Here is a 23154-nt window from a genome sequence, read left to right on the forward strand (position 1 = left end):
TTCCTCACCCCTGTTTTAAAGCAATGTATTGGCGAGCTGGTATGATGCATGGACTGACCTGCGCTCTTGGAGCCAAAGCTATGGGAGAAGTGCATAGAGATGTATGTGAATGAAAGCTCTTAGTTGAATCGCTTAGTTTAACAAAGACAGAACTGAAAAGAGGGATTTATGCAGAAGTTGATGAAAAAAATTGAGTTAATGGACTAGAAAATGACACACACCTTAAACCTACGCAGTCTCTTAGCACTCGGCTCATACACAGTAACTGTATATTCAATATTTCATTGTATGGAGTGAAACGTGGAGTATGGGTAAAGCTACGAGCGAGTTTTTTTTCTCCTTTCATGAAATAAAGAGCAGATAAACGTGTGAACGAGGAAGGCTTTTGAAGAGAGAGAGAGAGAGAGAGATCAAGAGAGGGTGAAGCAGGGGCGGAGCTATAGGGCGGGGCGAGCAGGGCATTTGCCCCAGGGCCCAGAGCACTCTTGCATTGGTGGTGGGGGCCCTATTGAGACCTTGGCAGGCCATATAGGGGCCCCTATACATGTTTTTGCCCTGAGGCCCTGTGTGCGGTTGTTCCGCCACTGAGATGGTGGAGGGGGCTGGTGTGGTGGGGTTAGGGCTTCCATTATTTCCAGCCGACGTCTACAAATGAGATTACTGCTCTGAGGAATGCTGCCTTGCCATCATGTGTGAATGTGAATGGATGTGAAATCCAAAGCATTGAACCCCAGGAGATTATGATGGAGTGTGATCATTAGTCATTAGGCTGAAGCTGGTTAATTTGGTTAAATACATCATTTCATTTCTTTTTTTTTTGCGCCGTGTAATTTTCTCTAATACCGTGGCTCTCCGTGTGTGCTATTAACTATTTCATGAGTTCACATAAATTATGCATGAATCTTCCAGAGTTTTTGATAATTTGTACAGTTTTTCTGTCATTTGGTGCTGCTTTAATGGTGTGCTTTTAGGTAGGCTACAAAAAGGTGGGCACTGTGGGAAATAATCGAGGAGGCTGCCTCTGATTTTCGGATTGCTTCACATTGCTGCTATTGCTGTATATGGACACTAGGTGGCACAATGCGCTCACAGTTGGTGTCAGCAAAACAAAGTCAGGCCAACCTTGAGCCGGGATGTGACAGACTGGCTCACCAGATGTGCTTGTCATCAGAGACTCAGTGCTGTCCTTTTGTCAGACATATGGTATTGATTTTTAGGCAAACTGCTCATATTCATATGGCCCTCTGGGTTGTTTGATGAAGTGTTTGAACAGAACAAGATGGTGTGTGTGTGTGTGGTTTTTTGAACTTTCAAGTCCACATATTGTTGCATTAATTCATCACTTTTGGAACTTCAAGAGGGCAACATCAGTCCTTGTAAATTAACAATTGTTTGTGCGATTGTGTGGGATGATTCTTGTGCTCAATTTCAGAAATCACAGTAGTAGTTCACATTTGAGAACAAATGTTAAATAACAATATAGTGTGTGTGTGTGCGTGCGTGCGTGCGTGCGTGCGTGCGCGCGCGCGTTCGTGCATGTGTGTGTGTGTGTGTGTGTGTGTGTTAGTGATACAGAACCGTGAGCACTGGAGGAGATATTTGCAGCAGATGCCTCAATACACATGTGGTGCACATGTGATACACTGACACTCAAACCATGGTTTACTCACGTTCTTCACTCCCTTTGTAGAAATGTCTCAACCTATTGCTCCTCAATGACCACCTATTCGTTGTCAACTATTATTAGTGGTAGTGTTACTTGATGCCTTTATTGTAGGTGTTGAAGTAGTAGTAAAAACAGTCATTTTAAAATGAACAGTGGGCCTGTCCTGGGCCTTCATGCATTTGCCTTCCTCTATGAACTCCTACTAGAAATGAACATACAACGTATGGGCCTGGGTTTCTTTGCCTTCCTCTCTCTGTCACTTTATGCCACATATGTGACATGCATAGCGATTAGTTGCTTTAATATAAGATGTTTACATACAGGGTGTGTCAGTAGGCTAACTAAGGCCAGCTGATGGAGGCCTGTGTCAGGGCTGAGAAACTAGTACTGTAAGGCAGGGGTGGGGAATAATTAATAATAATTTTTATGTTATGCAGCTTCCCATGAAATATGACATATTTTGTAAAGGAATCTTAGAAATCACAGTTGTAATACAATGTAGTTATAGTCAGGGGACCTAGAGAAGGTGGGGTCTGTTTTTAAGGTGGCAACCCTTCAGTATAGGCCTAAAGTGCAGGGGGAAATCCTGGTTTGTGTTCATAGTATGGCCCTTAGAGGACGGTTACAGCCCTTGGAGGAGTTTGAAGTGGCCCCTCGAATTAAAAAGGTTCCCCAACCCTGCTGTAAGGCAAGAACAGCTAACACTCAAGGAGCGTGGCTTTAAGTGTATGGTGTAGTGGTGCCTTGGCATGGTGAGCTAAGATCCGACCTAGATCTTCAGTAGACGGTAGTTAATTAACTTGTAGTGGCCTCCTTACAAGTTTTAACATGTAGTGCCGTGGCCAACAGAGTCTACCGGTATATACAGGATGGTGGTTCATTAACTTGGAGTGGCCTGGGATGGAGCATTTCAACATGGTCAGAGGTGTCAAAAGTAGATCTGTGGTATAAGTACAACACTAGCGCATGATAGGCCTATTACATAGCTGTTCCACCAGTTAGTCCATTGGACCTAATGAGGTAGATAGACTGTGTTGTCACAGAAAGATACTAAAAACCTAACAAGAACCTACAACAGATTAGATCCAACCATCGCAGTTAGCTGATTGTAACACAGGTATAATAGTTACCTTACCTTACCTTACCTTACCTTACCTTACATTACCTTACCTTACCTTTACATTACCTGTTTTGGAAGGAAGCTGTTTCTTTTTTTTCTTCCTTTTTCTTATTACTTTTATTTTTGACATCTCATCTGTTAAGATGATGTAATGTTTTGTAATGCACATACTGTGAACACAGCTGTCTTTACATGGCTGAACAGTTGCTTTCATGTGTACAGTATGAACGCACTGTACCATATGTTGACAGATACTGTACATATGTTGACAGTTGCTACATTGGTGATGCTAGTAGCCTATTGATAGTAAACTCAGAGTTCGTTAAATGGGATATAGCCTAGGACTAGCTTCAAGAGGGCCTTCTACAGTACCATTTCATTTGTCTTGAACGGACATACTAATGTTATGTTTGTCATTTAGACTATGTGATGTAAAGATCCAATCCCCAAATATACAGTTAGTCAACCATGTTAGATGTCATAGCCTCTATGATGCTGCCTATATGAAACATTAGATTAGGGTAGAGATATGTTATTAGTTCTCTAAATGAACTTAAGGTGTCCAGCAGCATATACAAAAGCACAGAGAGAGGGAGAAATTATAATATACATTGCACAACAGCAAGGATATAGCACACACACTTGCATACATTCAGCCATTAGTGCACACACACACACACACACACACACACACACACATAGAGACACACACACACATACACACACACACACACACACACACACACACACACACACACATAGAGACACACACACACATACACACACACATATAGACACACTAGCTCCTCAGGCCTAGACACCTTGGTAACAAAGATAAAGATACTGGCTGTCTCTATTGAGCTGTTTTACACATGGTGTTCGGTCCTCTTCGAGGTCATCGAGATCAATATGTCTGTTCAGCTGACTGCATCAGTAAATATCTGTATGTTTGGCCTTACCGTCGCGCTAACGGAAAGGCACTCATCTGCTACGCGGCCGACCCGGGTTCGATTCCGGCCCGGGTCTTTTGCTGACCCTTCCCAGTCTCTCTCTCTCTCCCAACTCGCTTTCTGTCACCATCTACACTGTACTATCATAAATAAAGTGAAAAAATATCTTTTAAAAAAAAACTAAATATCTGTCTGTTTGTTGTGTTGTTTATTAGACCTGCGGAAGCTTCTGGAAGAGGTCTACAAGAGTGTGGCCAAAGAACTCTATGGCTCAGCCACGGCCCCTGACTTTGTGTGGAGCAGGTATGGTTGGAATGCGGGGGGGTGGGGGGATGGGAAGGTTACGTGCCCTTAATACTCATGAACGGCGTGACGTTTTCCATGTGCGTTACGCCTATTTGTGGGGGAAAACAACCCATGCAAGTCAATTGGTGATGTTGGGGTTTAATAAACGAAAGACCTGTAGACTAGCGTTGATCACGCGCAACATGCCGAAAACGTGTTGCCGGCTGTTCAAATAATATAGCCAAACAGCATGGACTGTGTTCATTTAGGCTAGCCGATGTAGCATGTAAGTCAATGAGACATTCGGTTTGTTTTCACCCATAAAGGGGCGTAACGCAAATTTAAGAGCAAAGTACCCGGATGACCGTTCATGAGTATACTGGAAAGGGCACAAAATAACACAAGAGTAGGTTCACAGAGAGGGGCATATAACATGTCAGTTTATTTCTAGAGGGTAGAAGAATAATCACGTGCTTACTTAATAGCATCATCAGAATCACTTCGTTTAGCCAAATACCTGACTTTGCTGTATGGTATTTGTACGTATGTGTAAAACATGTTGTATAAAATATGCAACAATTAATATGATAAGTAGGCAGGAAAAGTACAGAGTCACATCACCAAGAGACGCAAGTTGAACAAGAGTAAACGTAATAAAAGATAAGAAACTAATAAATACAGCTAAATATATACTCTGTGAAATAGAATTCATTGTTTAAAATGCAACTCTATTGAGGAAGAAAGGATCAAGTGACTGGATGATTTATTTAATTATTTATTTATTTACCATGCTAGGTTATTCACCAAAAACTGAGTATTGTTTTGAATTGTGCTTTTCCATATAGCAAGCTAAAATCAGCATCTGCACCCTGCATCACCACTGAAAAGCAAGACTCAACTGTTGGGTTGAAAAAGGGGAGTCAACGACCGAAAAGGTGTGTCTGACAGATGCACATGCATGCACACATGCACGCATGCACAAGCACAGAGAGAGACAGAGATAGAGACAGAGACACCTTTTGTAGGTACGGCTGACCATGCATGAATCCCATCACATGCCTTTCAGCGCACTGCATGTACTGTAGCTTGAAGAACTTTTATGAGGTTTATAGCAGGTTTAGTGTTTGGAAACTACTATGACTCCAACAAAGACAGACTCAATTGTGAAACTTATCGTCTACTTGTGGCAACAAACACAACACTGACACCACACACACACACACACACACACACACACACACACACACACACACACACACACACACACACACACACACACACACACACACACACACACACACTTTCCGAAAACAAAAATACACGTACAAGCACACATCTGTTTTTTGCCTCCCACTTAGTTAGTTAGTCAGTGGCTGATATAGTTTCTTACTACCTCATTATTTCCCTCACCACAGTAAGCACACGCAGGGAAGCCGGCAAGTGGGGGCAAAGGGGTCAGTTGTCCCGGGCCCAGGTAGATGGGAGGCCCATAGTTAGGCCCTCATTAATTACATTGAATGTATTGGGTGGGGGGCCATGTCAGATGACTTTTTCCCAGGCCCGGCCAAAGCTGTCAGGGGCCCTGAGCACACGTCACATGACTAGCGAGTGATTCTTCCAAACACTGTTACTCTCCTGACCTCTGGCCTGGCCTGCGCTATGTTGTTCATTTTTACAATGGTCTACAACAGAGGTATTGTGTGCACTTCCTCATGTGATCCAGTGAAGCATTTCAAAGGCACCAAGTGTAATCCTCCCTAACCTCTTAACTCACTTTTTCGGTTCTTTGTTTTTTTTACCCATGATACTTCCTGCTATACTAGTTGCCCCGCCGCCAGACAGCTCTTGTCCTCTACTACAGCACACTTCGCTGATATATCTTACTGCCTCATTATTTCCCTCACCACAGTAAGCACAGGTCACATGACTAGCGAGTGATAGTCTTCCTCACGCTTCCTCATGTGATCCAGTGAAGCATTTCAAAGGCACCAAGTGTCATCCTCCCAAACCTCTTAACTCACTCACCCTCTCGTTTGTTTGCTTTTTTTACCCATGATACTTCCTGCTATATGCTAGCTGCCCAGCCGCCAGACAGCTCTTGTCCTCTACAGCGGACAGGAAGTGCTCCCGGTTGGAGGAGCTGAGGACTTCCTTTGAGGAGCACGCCGAGGAGGTGGCCCAGCTCTTCAGCGACAGTCTAGAGGCCAAGGCCAAGTGAGATTTCGGATTTCATCTTCAAGCTAGAAATGCACTCAGCAACTGCAGTCAGAGTGCAGCTGGGTTTTTTTTTTGTCAATCGAAATTATGATATATGTCCTTTGGACAGCAAGTTTTACAGGTTGTGGGCAGGTTTATAGCAATGAAGAATAATAAAATTACACTTAAATCTTTCAAACAACTGTGTGCACAAACCCCGTGGTCATTACCTGGATGTAATTTGTTCATGAAAATGTAATTGATTCTCAACAGAATTCACAACATACGTACAGCTTGAAAAAAATATGGTCTAGTAGAGTGTCTGGGGTAGTTTATGTACAATATTGTGTGTTGTTAAACTGGTTTGCCAGTTAACCCATTAAGACACGCATTATAAAATTTGCTATTACCCGAATGGCAATGACCAAATCGTAGTGCATTACTAAAGGCCCTGTGTATTAGTATTTCAGGCCAAGCTCTGTGTCAGACTCAGACTGCGCAACAGGAAGTCAGCTCATCAGTAGCACTCTGGTGTGAAGTCAGGCAAACGGCCGTGTCACTTGCGTCACTTTCGGGTGTCACAACAAGGACAAAAAAAACTAGGGCCTGGCTCGGCAACCAGCAGCTTGTTCCCAAAAGCACCCAATTTGCACTCAGACGAGGCTAGGTGTTGCCCCATGCAGTGGCTGTTAGAGAACTGAATACTCTGTTAGTGAAAGTGTGTTTATGAGGGCTACATTTTTGCATGTGTTGCCTTGAAGCCTTGTCTTGAAGCGTTGTGAATGAAACTGTTAATCAGTGAGTAATGAAAATAAACAGCTAACCCACCTATTTACAGTCTCTCTCTCTCTCTCTCTCTCTCTCTCTCTCTCTCTCTCTCTCTCTCTCTCTCTCTCTCTCTCTCTCTCCCCCTATTCAGGAAGCGTTGGGATTACGCTCTTGAGCGTCTGCAGGCCCTCTGTAGGAAGACCTCCTCTTTGGCAGCAGACATCCGCCAGCCCATTGCACACAGCAGACTTGAGGAGGACCCAGACAAGCCTTACAGCACCAAGTGGTGTGTGTGCCCCCCCCTGTCACCACAGAACACCAAAGATAGAATTTTACCACATTGCCACTTGTTGTCTTAAATTAAAGATCTCATTTCTGACGTGGTTTTGAGTTTCCTATAAAGTGAGACTAGCCTGGCGACGCCATCCTACAGTATGGACTCCACCCAAAAATGTTGCCTCCGCACATCGTCGAGCTTGGTTCTCTCAGTGTTTAGCCAATCAGCAAACAGTTCAGAGTGGTAACGCAGAACTCACCTGCGAAGTCCGTTACTGATTGGTTAAAGTAACTATATCCACACTTTTGTTTTGTTATTTGTATGCTTTTGCAACGCTACATCATAACAGTCATGCTAATAAAGCACAATATGGGTTTTAATTTGAATTCGGAACTCCAATTAATTTAAATGGCAGGGTAAGATCAGACCATCTCCCCCCTCCACGGAGATGGATTCCTCTTGGCTTTTGCCAGACTGTTCGACGGAGTCAACAGTCGCTTTGGCCCAGGCTACAGTGAGACACCCCTTGATGATGAAATGAGATTTTTTTTTTAGAGGTCCTATTTTACCCTTCACCAAATGCTCTTGGCCATGTGGTCCGTGTGACAAAGTAGGACTGTGTAGCCTTCATAGAGAACTAATTGTGAGTTTTTTACTCTGTGAACATCACACGGATGCAATGAAAGATGGTTAGGTAGTGTATACATTGCAATAGTTTTAACGATAATTGCAATAACTAAAACTAAGTATCACTGCTGGAGAATGGATATCATCAATGGTGATATTCTTTCGTTCTTTCTTTCGTTCTTTCTTTCGTTCTTTCTTTCTTTCTTTCTTTCTTTCTTTCTTTCTTTCTTTCTTTCTTTCTTTCTTTCTTTCTTTCTTTCTTTCTTTCTTTCTTTCTTTCTTTCTTTCTTTCTTTCTTTCTTTCTTGTGTGCTTGCTTATGAAGCGTTCCCCCCTATTGTTTCTTGCTAGTGTCTTGATATCTTGGTCTGGCCACATCCTGTGCTCAATAGATAATGTCTGTTGTGTTGCTACATGATATTGCACGACTTCCTCCTTGTGTTCCTCCTTTTGCTAGTCATCCATAGTTCTCCCTCTCTCTCTCTCTCTCTCTCTCTCTCTCTCTCTCTCTCTCTCTCTCTCTCTCTCTCTCTCTCTCTCTCTCTCTCTCTCTCTCTCTTTCTCTCTCTCACTAAATGTGGTTATGTTCACTTTACTGGCACAATAAATAAGGTCAATGCATTACCAAAGCAAACCATAACTTACTGTATAATGAACAGAGACATCAATTAGTCCAGTGTTTCTCAACCCGGGTGCCGCAGAAACGTGGCTGATAAATAAATGATGTAGTATAATACACATTTGTCTAAATTAACAAATGAATGCTTAGTCAGTGGAATCTTTCATCTGCCATTTACGCACAATAAAGTAGATTTAGGTCGCCCCAGTAAGCTACAACTTCGAACGTAGGTTGTGTGACCTCTCCAACTGTGTGACTTTTCTAAGCTTGTGTGGTTTCGGACGCAGTGCCATGTTACGGCTTGTTGGTTTGGAGTGCCTTGACATTTTTCATGAATTGAAAGGGTGCCTTGCCTTAAAAAAGGCTGAGAAACACTTAATTAGTCCATACAATTTTGCACAGACAAATGTGAACCATTCTCTCTCTCTCTCTCTCTCTATCTCTCTCTCTCTCTCTCTCTCTCTCTCTCTCTCTCTCTCTCTCTCTCTCTCTCTCTCTCTCTCTCTCTCTATCTCTCTCTCTCTCTCCCTCTCCCAGGCTGCTAGTGCTATTGGGTAATCTAGGCGAGGCGGCCGAGCATAACAGGAAGTTGGCGCGTGTGTTGGAGAAGCTGCGTCACTTCGCTGAGGAGCGCCGGCTGCGCGTGCGGCCCCAGGTCTTCCTGAAGGTGCTGGGCGGCCTGCAGATCTGGGAGCTGTGCCTGCCTGACCTGTGTGTGGCCATTGAGGTACAGATATAAATAATAATGTAAATAGTAATAATAACAATAATAATAATAATAATAATAATAATAATGATGATGATGATAATTATGATGATAATTATGATAACATGGAACCCAAGGCGAAGTTGGGGAATTGGGGAGAGGGGAGGAGGGAAGGGTTTAAGACTATATAATATACTATATATCAGTATACATAGTTTAAAAATACAGCTTTGGCCCTATCGTAGCTTAATGATAGGGCACTCGTCTACTACGCGGCCGACCCGGACTCGAGTCCGGCTCGGGTCCTTTGCCGAGCCTTCCCCATCTCTCTCTCCTAACTCACTTCCTGTCATTACTCTACTGGCCTATCGAAATAAAGGCAAACCCCCCAAAAATGGTCTTCAATTGCCCTGAAAGCTACCAAGTCACACTTGTCCTTCACTTTCCTTCATTTACAGTCATGGCTCTGGGAAAAGAAGGAGTTGGGAGACAAGAAGAGTAGGACTACAGAGGAGAGGAGTAGCCCAAAAGAGCGTAGAGGAGGAGGGGCGTCAAGGAAAAAGGGAGAGCGGAGTTGATGATAGAGGGCAGAAGAAAAGAGAAGAGGAGAGGGAGAGATGTTTATCCTCTCTGACCCCCAGCTCTGTCCTCCTAACCCATTATTTTAGCTGGGGCGTGCCCAGACACAGACACTCACCATCCCCCCAGACTACCAGCCGTCTACAGACTCCGGGGGCCCCCGAGCTTGTGATCTTGCCAGACGCAGGAAGTTGTGTTTGGGAGGTTATATAGGTGGAGAGTTGGGTGGAGGGTTGGGATAGGCAGAGTAGGGTAGGGTGCCTGTGGAGCAACTGGCCCCCTTTATTCAGTTCACTTCAATGCTTTATTATGACGACGACAAATATTCAGACATTAGTACTGCATAAGCACTGTTATAACATACATACATCTCTCTCTCTCTCTCTCTCTCTCTCTCTCTCTCTCTCTCTCTCTCTCTCTCTCTCTCTCTCTCTCTGTATCTCTGTCTGTCTGTCTCACGCACGCCTGCTCTTTCTCTCTCTCTCTCTCTCTCTTTCTCTCTCTCTCTCTCTCTCTCTCTCTCTCTCTCTCTCTCTCTCTCTCTCTCTCTCTGTCTGTCTGTCTCACACACGCCTGCTCTCTCTCGCTCTCTCTCTATCTCTATCTCTCTCTCTCTCTCTCTCTCTCTCTCTCTCTCTCTCTCTCTCTCTCTTTCTCTCTGGTGTGTGGGGGTTGTAGAGCTGGGAGGTCAGGGCGTGGCGGTGCTGGGTGGGTGGCTGGAGGAGGGTGGGGTGCTGCTGGGTGTTGGTGAGTTGGAGAGTGGCAGGGTGTCATTACATGTAAGTGATTGCGGGGTGGCTGTGTTTGTGGTCTGCTCTCTCCAGGTGGTGCGGGAGCACGCTGTGAAGATGAGCAGAGAGGACTACGACGCTTGGCTGCTGGGCAGGATCTCTGGGGCCCAGGGGGGCCAGGGGGCCCCACACCCACACCAGCGCCTCATGACTACCTCATGACAGACTCACGCACCCGCACACACACACACTCAGGTTTATCAGAGTATCATCAGAGTACCAGATAGGGCCGGTTCTGGCTTATTTGGTGCCCTAGGCGAGTTTGATTTCTGGCGCAACCCCCCCCCCCCCCCCTACCTTTGAAAGAAAAAAAAAATCTTTCTTATACCTCACAGAACACAAGACTAATATCCTTAGTAAGCTTAACTAAATAGCATCAAGAACAATAACCGTTTTTCATCAAATGGATTTGTGGTTCTTTTTGACAGGCGACCAACACATCAGATTGAATCGCATGAAAGTAGCTTCACTGTGTGGTGTGTTGGATGTGATGGTGGTGGGGCCCCCAACCCCAGATGAGAGGGAGGTTATCAATGTGTTTGAATTGTAACGTGAAATTTAAATGCCAGGAGAGTGATACAGTAGGCTACATTTGCATGTAAAATGCATGTGTAGACAATAAGCCTACCAAGGAGGTCTGCATTGATCTACACTATCTACAGCATCACAAAGCATGGCAGCATAACAATTTTAATAAGCTACACATTTGTGCTGTCTTCCAAACCAATGTCATTTCTGGACTGGAAATAGTGGTGCATTTGTGAGTAGGAGAATGAGAAGGGGGCTATCTATGTGTTTGGAGGGACAGGGTGAGAGAAAGGGAGAAGAGCTGTCACGCTATTGAATTTCATAATATACAAAATATAGTAAATAGCCTCACTTGTCTGCTGTGCATGGTTCTGTTACATGATTAATGTAGGCTATGTCATTCTGGTCTGGAAATTAATGTTTTTTTAAGCTTACAACAAGCAGGTAATTCATGTGGATGGAAGGAGATATGGCAGCTAAAATTGTTTTAAACATTGCACCAGTCTTACTTTACATTGCTTGTCAACCTAAGCAAGTAGGCTATTATGATTACGATTTCTCTGATCAAAAACAAAGCTCTTTTTCTCTCTAATTCCAAATAGTAACCTCATAACTATTAGGCTATCCATAATCACAAACGGTTGCTGATTAAATCACATAGTTCCAAAACACCCTCTGAAACTCCTGCATCATGCAATGAGTGGTTTAATGAGAACATAATAATCTCCATCCAGCAGAGCAGCACTACTGTTTGCGCTTGCCCCCTCTGTCTCTCGAGTGAGTGAGTCTCCAAATTCAAAATAGACCGCACGCTGTCACTCGTCCCGCCCCCTTTCTCAGAACTGTCTGTTTATTGGTTCACAGACTTCCCAGAGACAGTTGGAAGAGATATTACTATTGGCTGAGGGGCGCTTTGCCGTGAGGAGCGCTTTCGCCACTCTTTGTTGATTGCGACTTCATAAAAAAACTTCATATCGCAAAATTACGCATAGGAGAGCGCCATTTCGGCGCCCCTTCTTCACATGGCGCTCTAGGCGACCGCCTAGCCGGCCTATGCTAAAAACCGGCCCTGGTACCAGAGTATCATTTTATTTATTGATCCCAGGGGAAATGAAGGTGTCAAGTAGCAGTAGTAGGTTTGTAAGCATATGCTAGACTGTGCATATAGACACACGCTAAACTGTGTCTGTGAATATTCATTCGTTCAGATCATATTATCCAAAAAGTTCAGCCATCAGCATATCTAGATAGACTATTTGTGGACATGCATGCACGCACGCACGCGAGAGTGCACGCACACACACACGCGGGCGCACACACACGCACACACACACACACACACACACACACACACACACACACACACACACACACCTCTTCTGTACTATTCTACACAGAAGCATTTTCGAGCATTTGCATATAGTCACAGTCGTACTCATGCACACAGACTTGGAATGGTAATCACATGTTCACACAGCCAAAACACAATGCCTGAACTCTTACCCAACCCACACACTCTCACACACCCTGCTTTGACAATGAGGGGATGGTCCAGCAGGAGCTTTAACCTCATTTTGCCTCGTAAGTGTTTGTCTCTTTTCCTGGGCCTTATCGTCCGTTTTGTTAACTGTGGCCATGTTGCTGGTCTCAGGTGTCAGCGTGTGCACCTCCAGTGCGTTTCACTCTCAGGTATTTCTATTTCTCAGCCTGCTCCACTTTGACCAGGGGCTGAGAAACTGCCTGGTGATGTCTCCGCCCTGTTTCCCCTATTGATGGCTTTTCAAAGTAGTGGATAGGTACAAGTAGTTGGTGCAGAAGGACAGAGGTGCCGCACACTCACGAGTTAAATAAACAGTTTTTAATGTGACAACGTTTCGGTCACATTAAAAACTGTTTATTTAACTCATGAGTGTGCGGCACCTCTCTCCTTCTACAATTGTATTTTCTGGTTGCCAGCACCTCTGTTTCTGGTGTGCGTTTTGCACCTCCACTCACACAAGTAGTTGGTGCACCTGATGGTGGATCGATGTAGCCCCAGGCACTGACTGGCTCGAATATTGGTTCTCCTGACCAATTGATTTTAAGTCCTTTTTAACCAGCCAATCAATCAAAAATATTCATACATAAATAGCATTCAATGTGCTGAAGAATCGAGAAAAGAGAAGAGAAACTATATTGTGTTATAGATGTGTGTATAGTGTGTAATTATCTATCTATTAACTATCACCAAGGGCAGATGAGAATAAAGCCGTTTTTAAAACAAAACATTTCCTTTTAAAACAAGATACTGTTGGAGCAGTTCCAATTTGGACAGGAAGTTGATTCCAGCCAACAGTACACAGTATCTGTCGTAACTCTATTTGACTTGGCTTCACCATTTGGTTTTGTTATACTGTATATTTCCATCTGCCCTGAACAGGGACCAATTTAGCCATGTGTCCAAGTGGAAAGAGTTTATTCAAGATGCAAAGGACAGCACTCTCAGATTTTTCTCCTTATTTATTTGCCTACATACATTTCAGGCTGTGCTCCACATGGATTGGGCCAAAAAGAAACATGACATGATAGACCACGCTGATCAGAGAAAACCAACTGCTCAGATAGAAGGATGTATTTCTCTAGCCTGATTACCATAGACGTAGGCTACAATCGCGATTCGATTTGAAGAAGCAACGCCGCCGAAGGTGTTGCGTCACTAGGAGGGCACAGCCTGGCTAGTATTTCTCCCAGTCTGTCCTAATTCTTACTAATGACTGTGGTATGGGATGAGATGGTGCTCATTAACTCCACTAATCAGGGCAGGGGAATATGATCCAATGATGTGTATGGGAATGTTGGTTGGAAATGTATGTCACACCCGTTGAAGCCCAAAAGTTAACAATTTATTTGATTGTGATTAAAAACATTGGGTGGGAGAACAGCCAGGGACTTGAGTCTTGTGTTTCGGTCAGGATTCTGGCATCATTGCATGCTGATCACACAAGGATCCTGAAGATTCAGCACACACACTCAAAATTAATCCCAAAATTATTCACAGCCCTACCCAATTTTAATTCCTTTGTTTGAGTAAGTGAAAAAAAAGTCACACCCTGCCCTGGCCAACCGGTAGGGCATTCGTCTGCCATGCGGCCAACCCGGGTTCGATTCCCGGCCTGGGTCATTTGCCGACCCCTCCCCATCTCTCTCCCCATTCGCTTCCTGTCCACCTCTCAAACTGTCCTGTCATCAATAATGTTGTAAACAAAGACAAAACAGTTCTACCTGCCTTTTGAAACTCACCCACTCACACGCACAATAGTAGACCAAAAAAGCCTTCAAAACTCTCACGTGTACCGGGTGTACTTGTCAAACCTTCCTAATCGTCCACCCATTACAGCTCTCAAATGGGCAGTGAGCCTCTACTCTATTGTACTGTCAAGGAAAGTATGCAGGGAATGACGCAACAGCATATGCAGACGCTTGTGCTGTTGTGAGCGACACAAATGGCTACATGCCGAAATGTCAAGTTCGGGCAGAAACGGCTGAAAAGAACAATATTAGCACTGCTGGAATAGCAAGCATTTGCAGCGTAGCTTTTGTCTATGTCTGCTTTTTAAACCACACTTATCGGCATGCCACTATACATGCGACCAGTTAAGCCATGACAGATTGCATTCTGCAGAGCTGAGCCTCTTATCCTTATTGATAAAGACCGACTTGCAGAAAAGAGTGGGGGTGGGTGGTTGAGGAGTTGTGTGGTGCGCATGTGTGGTGTGTGAGCGTGTGAGGATGTGTGTGTGGTGTGTGAGCATGTGAGGGTGTGCGTGTGTGTGTGCGTGTGTGCATGGTGTGTGCATGGTTGCGTGTTTGTGGCTTTAGGGGGTGGGGGTGGGTGGTTGGAGGGTTTGGGCGGTGCGCGTGCGTGTGTGTGTGTTTTTGTGGCAGTAGGCTTTAGGGGGAGGGGGGGGGGGGTTGGGGGGTTGGGGTGGTGGGTGAGGGGTTGTTGGCCTCTGGCGGTATATTGGGGGGGGTTGAGGGGTGTCAGAGGTAGTTTAACCTCCTGGGAAGCCTGGATAACTCATTTACCCCCACGAAGGGGGAGTGGAGGAATACAAAAAAGGGTTTCAGGGTGGTACGGCAGGGTGGGGCCCTAAAATGCTGTGAATGACTTTTTTGTCTTAGAGCTTAGATGGAAGTCTCTGTTTGAAATGTATCAGATTTGTGCCCTACAGGGCAGTGTGTTTGTGCAAAGAAGTGGGCAAGAAAGAGACATGAAACTTTGTTTGTGTTCAGCAGCAGAAAGTAAACTTAAGCACAGTGGCTTCTGAATAATAGCACTGTCAGAGTGTTGTTGGTGATGTATGTGTGTGTCTGCGTCTGTGTCTGTGTGAGTCTGTGTGTGTACTTTTCTTGTACTGCTCACAAAACCAACCAACATCACCTCCTACGGAAAATTCAATATTTGCTCTTCAATTACCGGCAGGACGGGCCACTTCATTCCGGGGAGTTGGGAAAGTGGACTTGGACTCCGTGGGCACCAGGCTTGTGTTTGTGCAGTGTGCCCACTGGTGATTTGGAAATGACAGTAGTGAAACTCTAGTCCTGGCTTCCCCCATCTCCTCCTCAACTCACCACCAAATATGTCCCAAAAATACCAGTTTGTGTATAGTTTTTCTTAAGTCGAATGAAATCACAATGGTTTGGTCAAAAAGGGAGTCCAAAGCACTCTTCTTCTAACCTGGTTCTCACAAAGTTTAACGAAGATGAACAAAGCACAAAGGGTCTGCGAGAGAGCCAGGCTACTCTTCTTCTTCTTGTGCAAAAATATTTAAAAGCCTTTATTTAAACGTGGCTATTAAAAACACGAGGGCAGAGACACAATAGTTTGGTGTTTGCTCAGTGTGCCCACTTATGAGATTTGAGATTTACACTGAAATTCTGGTCATGACACCATGTTCTTAAAAAACCCTGTTTTTGTATAGTTTTTGATAAGTTGAAAGAGATCACAGTAGCTTGGTTTGACCGAGAAAAACACATGTAGAAATGATGACTTTCTTCTTATGTATGCACTTTGTCTGGGCAAGCCCAGTAATTTGTGTCCTTTCCTGTCAAGAACACCCCCAAAACACACGTGCACACACACACACACACACACACACACACACACACACACACACACACACACACACACACACACACACACACACACACACACACACACACACACACACACACACACGACACAGAGGACGGGGGGAAGAGAGAGAGACAGCTCATCCTCCTGTACAGAAAAGGTCGAAAGGTTCTATTCTGCCCCTTGTCATTAAACAGTGTGTACGGTAATTGCATCATTCCAGATGGACCCCTTCTCTTCTTCTCTTTGCTATTGAGCAACAGCAGCCATTTGCAGGCAGTGTAGCTAGAGGGGCAAGGCAACTGTGTCAATGGCCCAGGACCAGACCAGAGTGACATGTTCCCGATTGGGCAACCTTCGCTCACTCGGCAGCTCCGTGTTATCTATCTGTGTGCTTTTTGTGTGCTGTGTGCTGTGTGTGTGTGTGTGTGTGTGTGTGTGTGTGTGTGTGTGTGTGTGTGTGTGTGTGTGTGTGTGTGACTGAAATAGCTGTGCAAAGAGCAGAGTATTTTTTTTGATGTCGCAATTCAAAGGGCAAAAAATGACAAGGCTGGAAAGAATGCGAACATTCTTGATGTTTTCATAGTCAGAAACAACCGACAGAAAATCGTGCTAGATAACAAAATCAGTATGCAGGCTTCTTTTTATCGTTTTGCTTTCATATAATAAAGCTGAAAAAAGCCTATTTTGGGCTATCTTGACTATTTTCCACTGCCGGTTTTCGGGTAGGCCTATTGTGCAGCTTGACACAGCGTGACTCGGCCGCTACTTTTTTGCTCAATCGTAAAGCAGAAAGTGGCGGCCGAGTCCAACTGTAGGCTTACCAGAAAACTGGCATATGTGGAAAAGAGGAACATGTGAACTTTGCTCTGTGTCATGTGTGTTTGCCTTTGAAGTTGGACAGGTTTTCATCTTCACACACGCGTTTCAAATGGGAAAACCTGAAATGCTTTTTAGCCAGAACCATAAGGCATGAAAAAAGGCCTACAGAAAATCACTGCTTGACTGTTGACTGTGAATATATATACACACAAGCTATTAAATGGGGTTTAAAGTGCCAAAATATTCCAAATAAAAAATATCATATTTTAACATGTTTAATTTTAAACACTCAATAAAGATGAACCTTGAATGTATCCCATACAGTTCGGCTTTTATTGTGTTTATTGTACCATTAAATCATTTCATGTGCCCAGTTAACGTTGGATTTTTTTTTCAATACTACATAACCTAAATGGAGTGAAATTGTGTTATATGGGTTCCCTCGGATATTGTTTGAAATAAAAACATTTCTTTAATGGGGGGATGATTGGGGCCTTTGAGCATTTGCCCTTAATTATCTGGGTCCTTTTAAGCTGAAATGGCACCAATAAATCTCCATAAGGAGAGAGTAGAGTGTGTGATCTCAGTGCTCAGCCATGCTGTGTAGAGTGGAGGTATGTCTGGACAGGACTGGGGCAAAAAATCAGGCCAGGCAATTTCAGCCAAGACCGGTCCACCAGCCAGGCATTGAGAGAGACAATACAGTAAAGCCCATGACAACATTTTCAGTCATCTATTGCGAGCTATTTTGACCCCAAAAGCTAAAATGAATATTTACATCTGACTCGGAGAGGTCAGCTGTAACGGCATGAGGACTGGTAGCCCTACCACTACATTGATGGGAGGACCAGGTCAAATTTGTTGTAGACAATGTGTCAAGCCTGTGTTTGTCAGTGAATCTGAGGAAGACCGAGAGGTTGAAAGGTCATCATGCTTGTCAGTGAATGAATAAAAAGAAAAAAATAACTTAAAGAAGAAAAAATCCAAAGGAGTGTGCGCACCTTTTTTCCACAAAACATTACTTTTTTGTTCATCACCAGGGATTGTGCCCAAGTAACTCTACAAGAGGACCAGGCCAAAAACATCAGTCCACCGAGCAAATGCCCCGAATGCCTTATTGCCAATCCAGCCATGAGTGGAGAGGTATGCCTGCCTGCGTCTGCATGTGCTCTGGTCGACATGCTCCTGCATGCGTAGCCTGGGCCCCTCCAGGCACCGCTCAGCCATGGCACAGCTTCAAAGACATGCGCTTGTCCAGGCTCCAGCCTCTTCCAGACATACGAAGTGGATCACTATGTCCTTTTCTCTCTCTCTCTCTCTCTCTCTCTCTCTCTCTCTCTCTCTCTCTCTCTCTCTCTCTCACTTTCTCCACTGCTGTTCATGGTGGTGATGTGTGTGTGAGAGAGAGAGGGAGAGAGAGAGAGAGAGTGTGTGTGTGTGTGTGTGTGTGTGTGTGTGTGTGTGTGTGTGTGTGTGTGTGTGTGTGTGTGTGTGTGTGTGTGTGTGTGTGTGTGTGTGTGTGTGTGTGTGTGTGTGTGTGTGTGTGTGTGTGTGTGTGTGTAAAGGCTTAGCCAGCATCTTACTCCTCAGGTGTGTCCCCCTCATCCCACTCTGTTCTCCCTGGGTAGTCTTACTTTGCCGACAGATATTAAGACACAAGCAGATTCGTGTCTAGACAATACGCCCAGGAAAGTAATGAACCCATTTTTTCTCTACAGATGTCAATGCAATTTGGCACAGACAGAGTGGACCTAACTACCACTACTATGACATCAATACATTAATGATGATGATGATGAGAGACTTTATTAATCCCCACAGAGGAAATTGAATGCCACCTGTCCATCCACACACAGCACATTCCAGACACATAGACAAACTTAAAATAAAGAGCTAACAATAAATAAGCAATAAGAAACAGTAGACAGTCCATCCTATAAACACACAAAGAGTGACCACAGCATATAAAAATAAATAAAACCAATAAAACCCATCAGCAGCTGTTGTTAAAAAGTCTGATTGCTGCAAGGATAAAAGATCGTCGGAACCTTTCGATGGAGCACCTGGGGAGAAGGAGCCCTTGGTCATTACTACCTGGTCATTGCTATTCTGATTACAGCAAATTGATGATGACATGGTCCATATCTTAAGAGTTTGACAAATTATTGAGGAAGATGAGGAGCTTCTTCAGAAAGACAGCCCCTTTGTGCTCCTTCATTTTGCTGTGCTGTTTATTATTATGAAGGCTCTTCTCTCTGCTGAAGACTGACCCGGAAATGACACGCTGTTTCCAGTGACTGGAAGTCTTGTCATATGTTTAACACTGACACCCCCAGGCTTCCATTGTTCCATTCCGTCTCCGATGACACAACAGCCTCCAGCTGTGTTCTGTGCTGGGAGAAGACATGAATTTCAAGTGGGGGTGGTTAAACAGGATACAAATATAGCTGTTATGGCTTGCAAAGGATTTGCTTTTAAAGTAAATGGATGCGTTTTCAGCCAGCCCACGCCTGGAAGTGGTATCATAATAATGACAGCATGTTTAGCCTGTTATGGCAGTATCATGATATGTAGCCTAGGTGTGTACACTGAATATGTTGCTGGCAAGTTTACCCTGGCCGCATAGAATACGCTATGCTGTAATGGTCATAACTGAAATGAAGACTGCTTATAGTAGATGTTTTCACTATAACACAAAACACATAAGAAGATGATACGCTAAAAAGAATGCCTGCTATGAATTCTCATATGAATATGAATATGAATAAACCATAAGAATATGGTTTCTCAAACACTGCCACACAGAGAAGCGAATATTGTATTGCCGTCACATTTCCCAACTTGCGAAATATTGTGTGTGTGCGTGCGCACGTGCAAACAAGTTCAACCATATGCGTGTTCAGTTTTTTCAGTGTAGTGTTTTTAAACAATTGCCAAATCTGCACAAACCTGTCTCGTCAGGCATGGGGAGTGATGAGCATGTGGATCAGCATCTATTGTTTCCTAATTCATCTCCATAATGGACATGAATGGAAGGCATCACCTGAAATGGAAGGCATTTCATAGGCCTGTCATGGCCAACCGGTAGGGCACTCGCCTGCCATGCGGCTGACCCGGGTTCGTTTCCCTGCCCAGGTCCTTTGCCGACCCCTCCCTGTGTCTCTCTCAAATCGCTTCCTGTTCACCTCTCACACTGTCCTATCAAATAAAGTCGAAAAAGACCCCCCAAAAATCTTTCAAAACATAAAGGAAGGCATTTCATAAAGGTATTGAAAAGGAACAAAGATGACAACTTACTATCACATGGTTAAAGTTACATACAGTAAATGCAAGTAATCTTTTATGTGTTTTAAACTAAACTACCTTTTTCCAGAGGCAGATGCTGTATTTTGCGTGCTCTCTCTCTCTCTATCTCTCTCTCTCTCTCTCTCTCTCTCTCTCTCTCTCTCTCTCTCTCTTCCCCTTTTGAATCATTCACCAACTCTTCCGCATCCCCACCTGGGGACCTCCTGCTCTCTCTGGTCATGTAAAGGTCAGTAGTCATGCTGCCCGTTCTGGTCATGTTGTCCCTGCTCTGCTCCTGTTTTTCCCAAACTAAAGGTCATAGAAACGGGTCATCCACCAGATAATGTATGCAACACTGGCGTGGTTGTGGTGTATCCATGGCACTTGGTTTCTGCCTATTTGATTGTGAATACTTTCCCAGAGAGATTTAAAAAAAAAAAAACATTTCATGATTTCATAGAAAAAGTAAATGTTTTACCCTTTTTCGGTTTCTGCATGTCAATACACACAGATGCACACTAAGACTGAGAAAAAGGAAATGAAAAAGTGAACAAGGGTCTCCCTCGTCATGTGTGCATTAAAAAAAGAAACAGAGAGAGGGGGTAGCTCAAAAAGGTATTACACAGACCAAGATATTTTGGACATTTACTACGTTTACATGAGACATTTAATTCCGAATTAACTCACTTTAATTCTGAATAAAGATGAATTCCGCTTTGAAAACGGCATGTTAACACTTCACAATTCGGAATTAAATGAAAGATCAAAGTAAACTCGACCAAACTATTCAATTCGGAATTATTAATTCGGAATTAAAAACGCCATGTTACCGTAGCTATTGTCTAAAAGAGTCAGAACAACTGTCTTTGCTATTGCAATGTACAGTGTTGTCTTGCAGATGGATGCCTTTTCAGAAACCTCCAGGGTCAACTTGGTCACAACACCAGTCACAAAGCCTCAGATGTGAAAGCAGCATTGAAGTCACAGCAGGGTCCATCTCATTATCTATCCTCCCGCCCTCTACTTGTGCTTGTGGCCTTGTGCTTCGCCGATGTCACGCCCCGCCTCCGCGGCGAAAACAACAAGTTTCTCTCAACTTTGGCTCAAAAACTGGGGGTCTTAATTTCCACCTTCAACATCCCAATTGCAAATTAAAAAATGACCTTTGAATTGTACGAGATATTGAATAAAACTTCTATCAATGACATCTTGCCTCGCATCATGAGGTCACAAGCACAAGGAGAGGTAGATACTGAAATTGACCCCCATAGGCTTTTCTCCAAACTCCAAACAGGGGTGGGGAACCTTTTTTATTCAAAGGGCCACTTCAAATTCATCCGAGGGCCGTAAAAGTCTTCTGAGGGCCGTATTATGAACACAACAGGATTTCCCCCCACACTTAAGGCCTATGTATATTGAAGGCAGCCACCTTTAAAACAGACACCACCTTCTCTAGGTCCACTGAATATAATTGTATTGCAAATGTATTTTCTACGATTCCTTTACAAAATATGTCATATTTCACTTGAAGCTGCATTCTTCATTTAACTCAAGGAAGAGCGCGAAATAAAAAAGTGGTGAATTGTGAAGAAGCAGTGCTGCGCTCTTCCTTGAGTTAAATGAAGACTGGAGTACCTTGAAAAGCTGCACCTGCTAAAAAAGAAACATTCGAGATGTGCGGGCTCTCACCAAAAACTTGAAGCTGCATAACATTAAAATGAATAAAACGGCCTCAAGGGCCGCAACCGGCCCTCGAGACACATGTTCCCCACCCCTGCTCCAAAGGGAACAAGATGTCACACTGTACAGTGAAACTCAACCACAGAGAACTATGAAAGGGCAGATTGCAACTGAAACCGTCTACTCCAACCGTCCACAACACTATTAGCTCTCTCCATCAGTTGCTGTGTGTGTGTGTGTGTGTGTGTGTGTGTGTGTGTGTGTGTGTGTGTGTGTGTGTGTGTGTGTGTGTGTGTGTGTGTGTGTGTGTGTGTGTGTGTGTGTTGGGGGGGATCTTGTTCACCAATACAAGTCGCCTGTTCCCTTCATGTGGTAGATTGGACATTTTTAGCTCCACTGTTGACAGGCGTATCCAGTAACTAAAGGAGCCTGATCTAATTTGGCAATGAACTTCATCCCTAAGGAGAGAATGGCATCATTATTACGATACATTGTCATAGCTCGTTCTCACTTTATAAATGGTGTCTGTAGCTGTTTTCCATGAAATGCTTTATTTGGTAACAGCCTGTTGTCAAGAATGTGAAGAAGTAGGCCTTACACTGTTACACTGTTGCAGTTAATGCATCAGTTTACTAGCCTGGGAGTACCCATGCTGCCTTGCGCATTCTTTTCGAATTGCTGGACACACTTGTGATCACACTTGTGATTGAGTATGGCGTTTGCCGCCAGACAATCAGTTTACTGCATATTATGAAGATGATGGTAAAAATGAGGGTAATGTACACTTTTAACACTGATGATCAAAAAAGGTAGGTAAAAGGTTTGCTTTTTAAAAATAATAATAGAAAGATAGCTGGAAAATTATGTGATTAGCCTGTAACCATACAGTAGGGCAGCCTATGTGTAGCCTCCATTCCAGATGAAAGGTGTCGATTTAATTGGAAGGCCTTACACAGGAAGTGAATACAGAACAGAAGTTGCAGTAAACCGCACTGCGGTAAAGCTACACGGAGGAGACATCGAAACCCTGACGTTGTGAAACCCACATCACAGTTGCAAATGTTTCACACTCAGCAGTGCCGCGGAATTGTAGGCCCTTAAAAAAGACAAAAGTCCAAATAGACGTCGTGCACATGAGATTTT

At 44.0% G+C, this 23154-nt stretch overlaps 1 protein-coding gene and 1 long non-coding RNA gene across 2 annotated transcripts in view; both read left to right on the forward strand.

Annotated features, from left to right (window-relative positions):
• LOC134446126 (uncharacterized) overlaps window positions 1-5182 on the forward strand; it is a 9446-nt gene extending 4264 nt beyond the window's left edge. The window contains exons 2-3 of the long non-coding RNA XR_010034380.1: window positions 3952-4039; window positions 4867-5182. This is a non-coding gene — a long non-coding RNA (uncharacterized LOC134446126). The remainder of the gene's footprint in view (window positions 1-3951; window positions 4040-4866) is intronic.
• The window catches only part of LOC134444737 (coiled-coil domain-containing protein 60-like), an 89292-nt gene extending 78544 nt beyond the window's left edge, over window positions 1-10748 (forward strand). Inside the window, exons 9-13 of the mRNA XM_063193960.1 lie at window positions 3952-4039; window positions 6098-6235; window positions 7137-7271; window positions 9045-9234; window positions 10617-10748. Of these exons, the coding sequence (XP_063050030.1) occupies window positions 3952-4039; window positions 6098-6235; window positions 7137-7271; window positions 9045-9234; window positions 10617-10745 (680 nt within the window). The 3' untranslated portion in view covers window positions 10746-10748. The remainder of the gene's footprint in view (window positions 1-3951; window positions 4040-6097; window positions 6236-7136; window positions 7272-9044; window positions 9235-10616) is intronic.
• Window positions 10749-23154: the final 12406 nt, after the last annotated feature.

Source organism: Engraulis encrasicolus, chromosome 3, assembly GCF_034702125.1.
Source record: "Engraulis encrasicolus isolate BLACKSEA-1 chromosome 3, IST_EnEncr_1.0, whole genome shotgun sequence".
In the NCBI taxonomy this organism is placed as follows: Eukaryota; Metazoa; Chordata; class Actinopteri; order Clupeiformes; family Engraulidae; genus Engraulis; species Engraulis encrasicolus.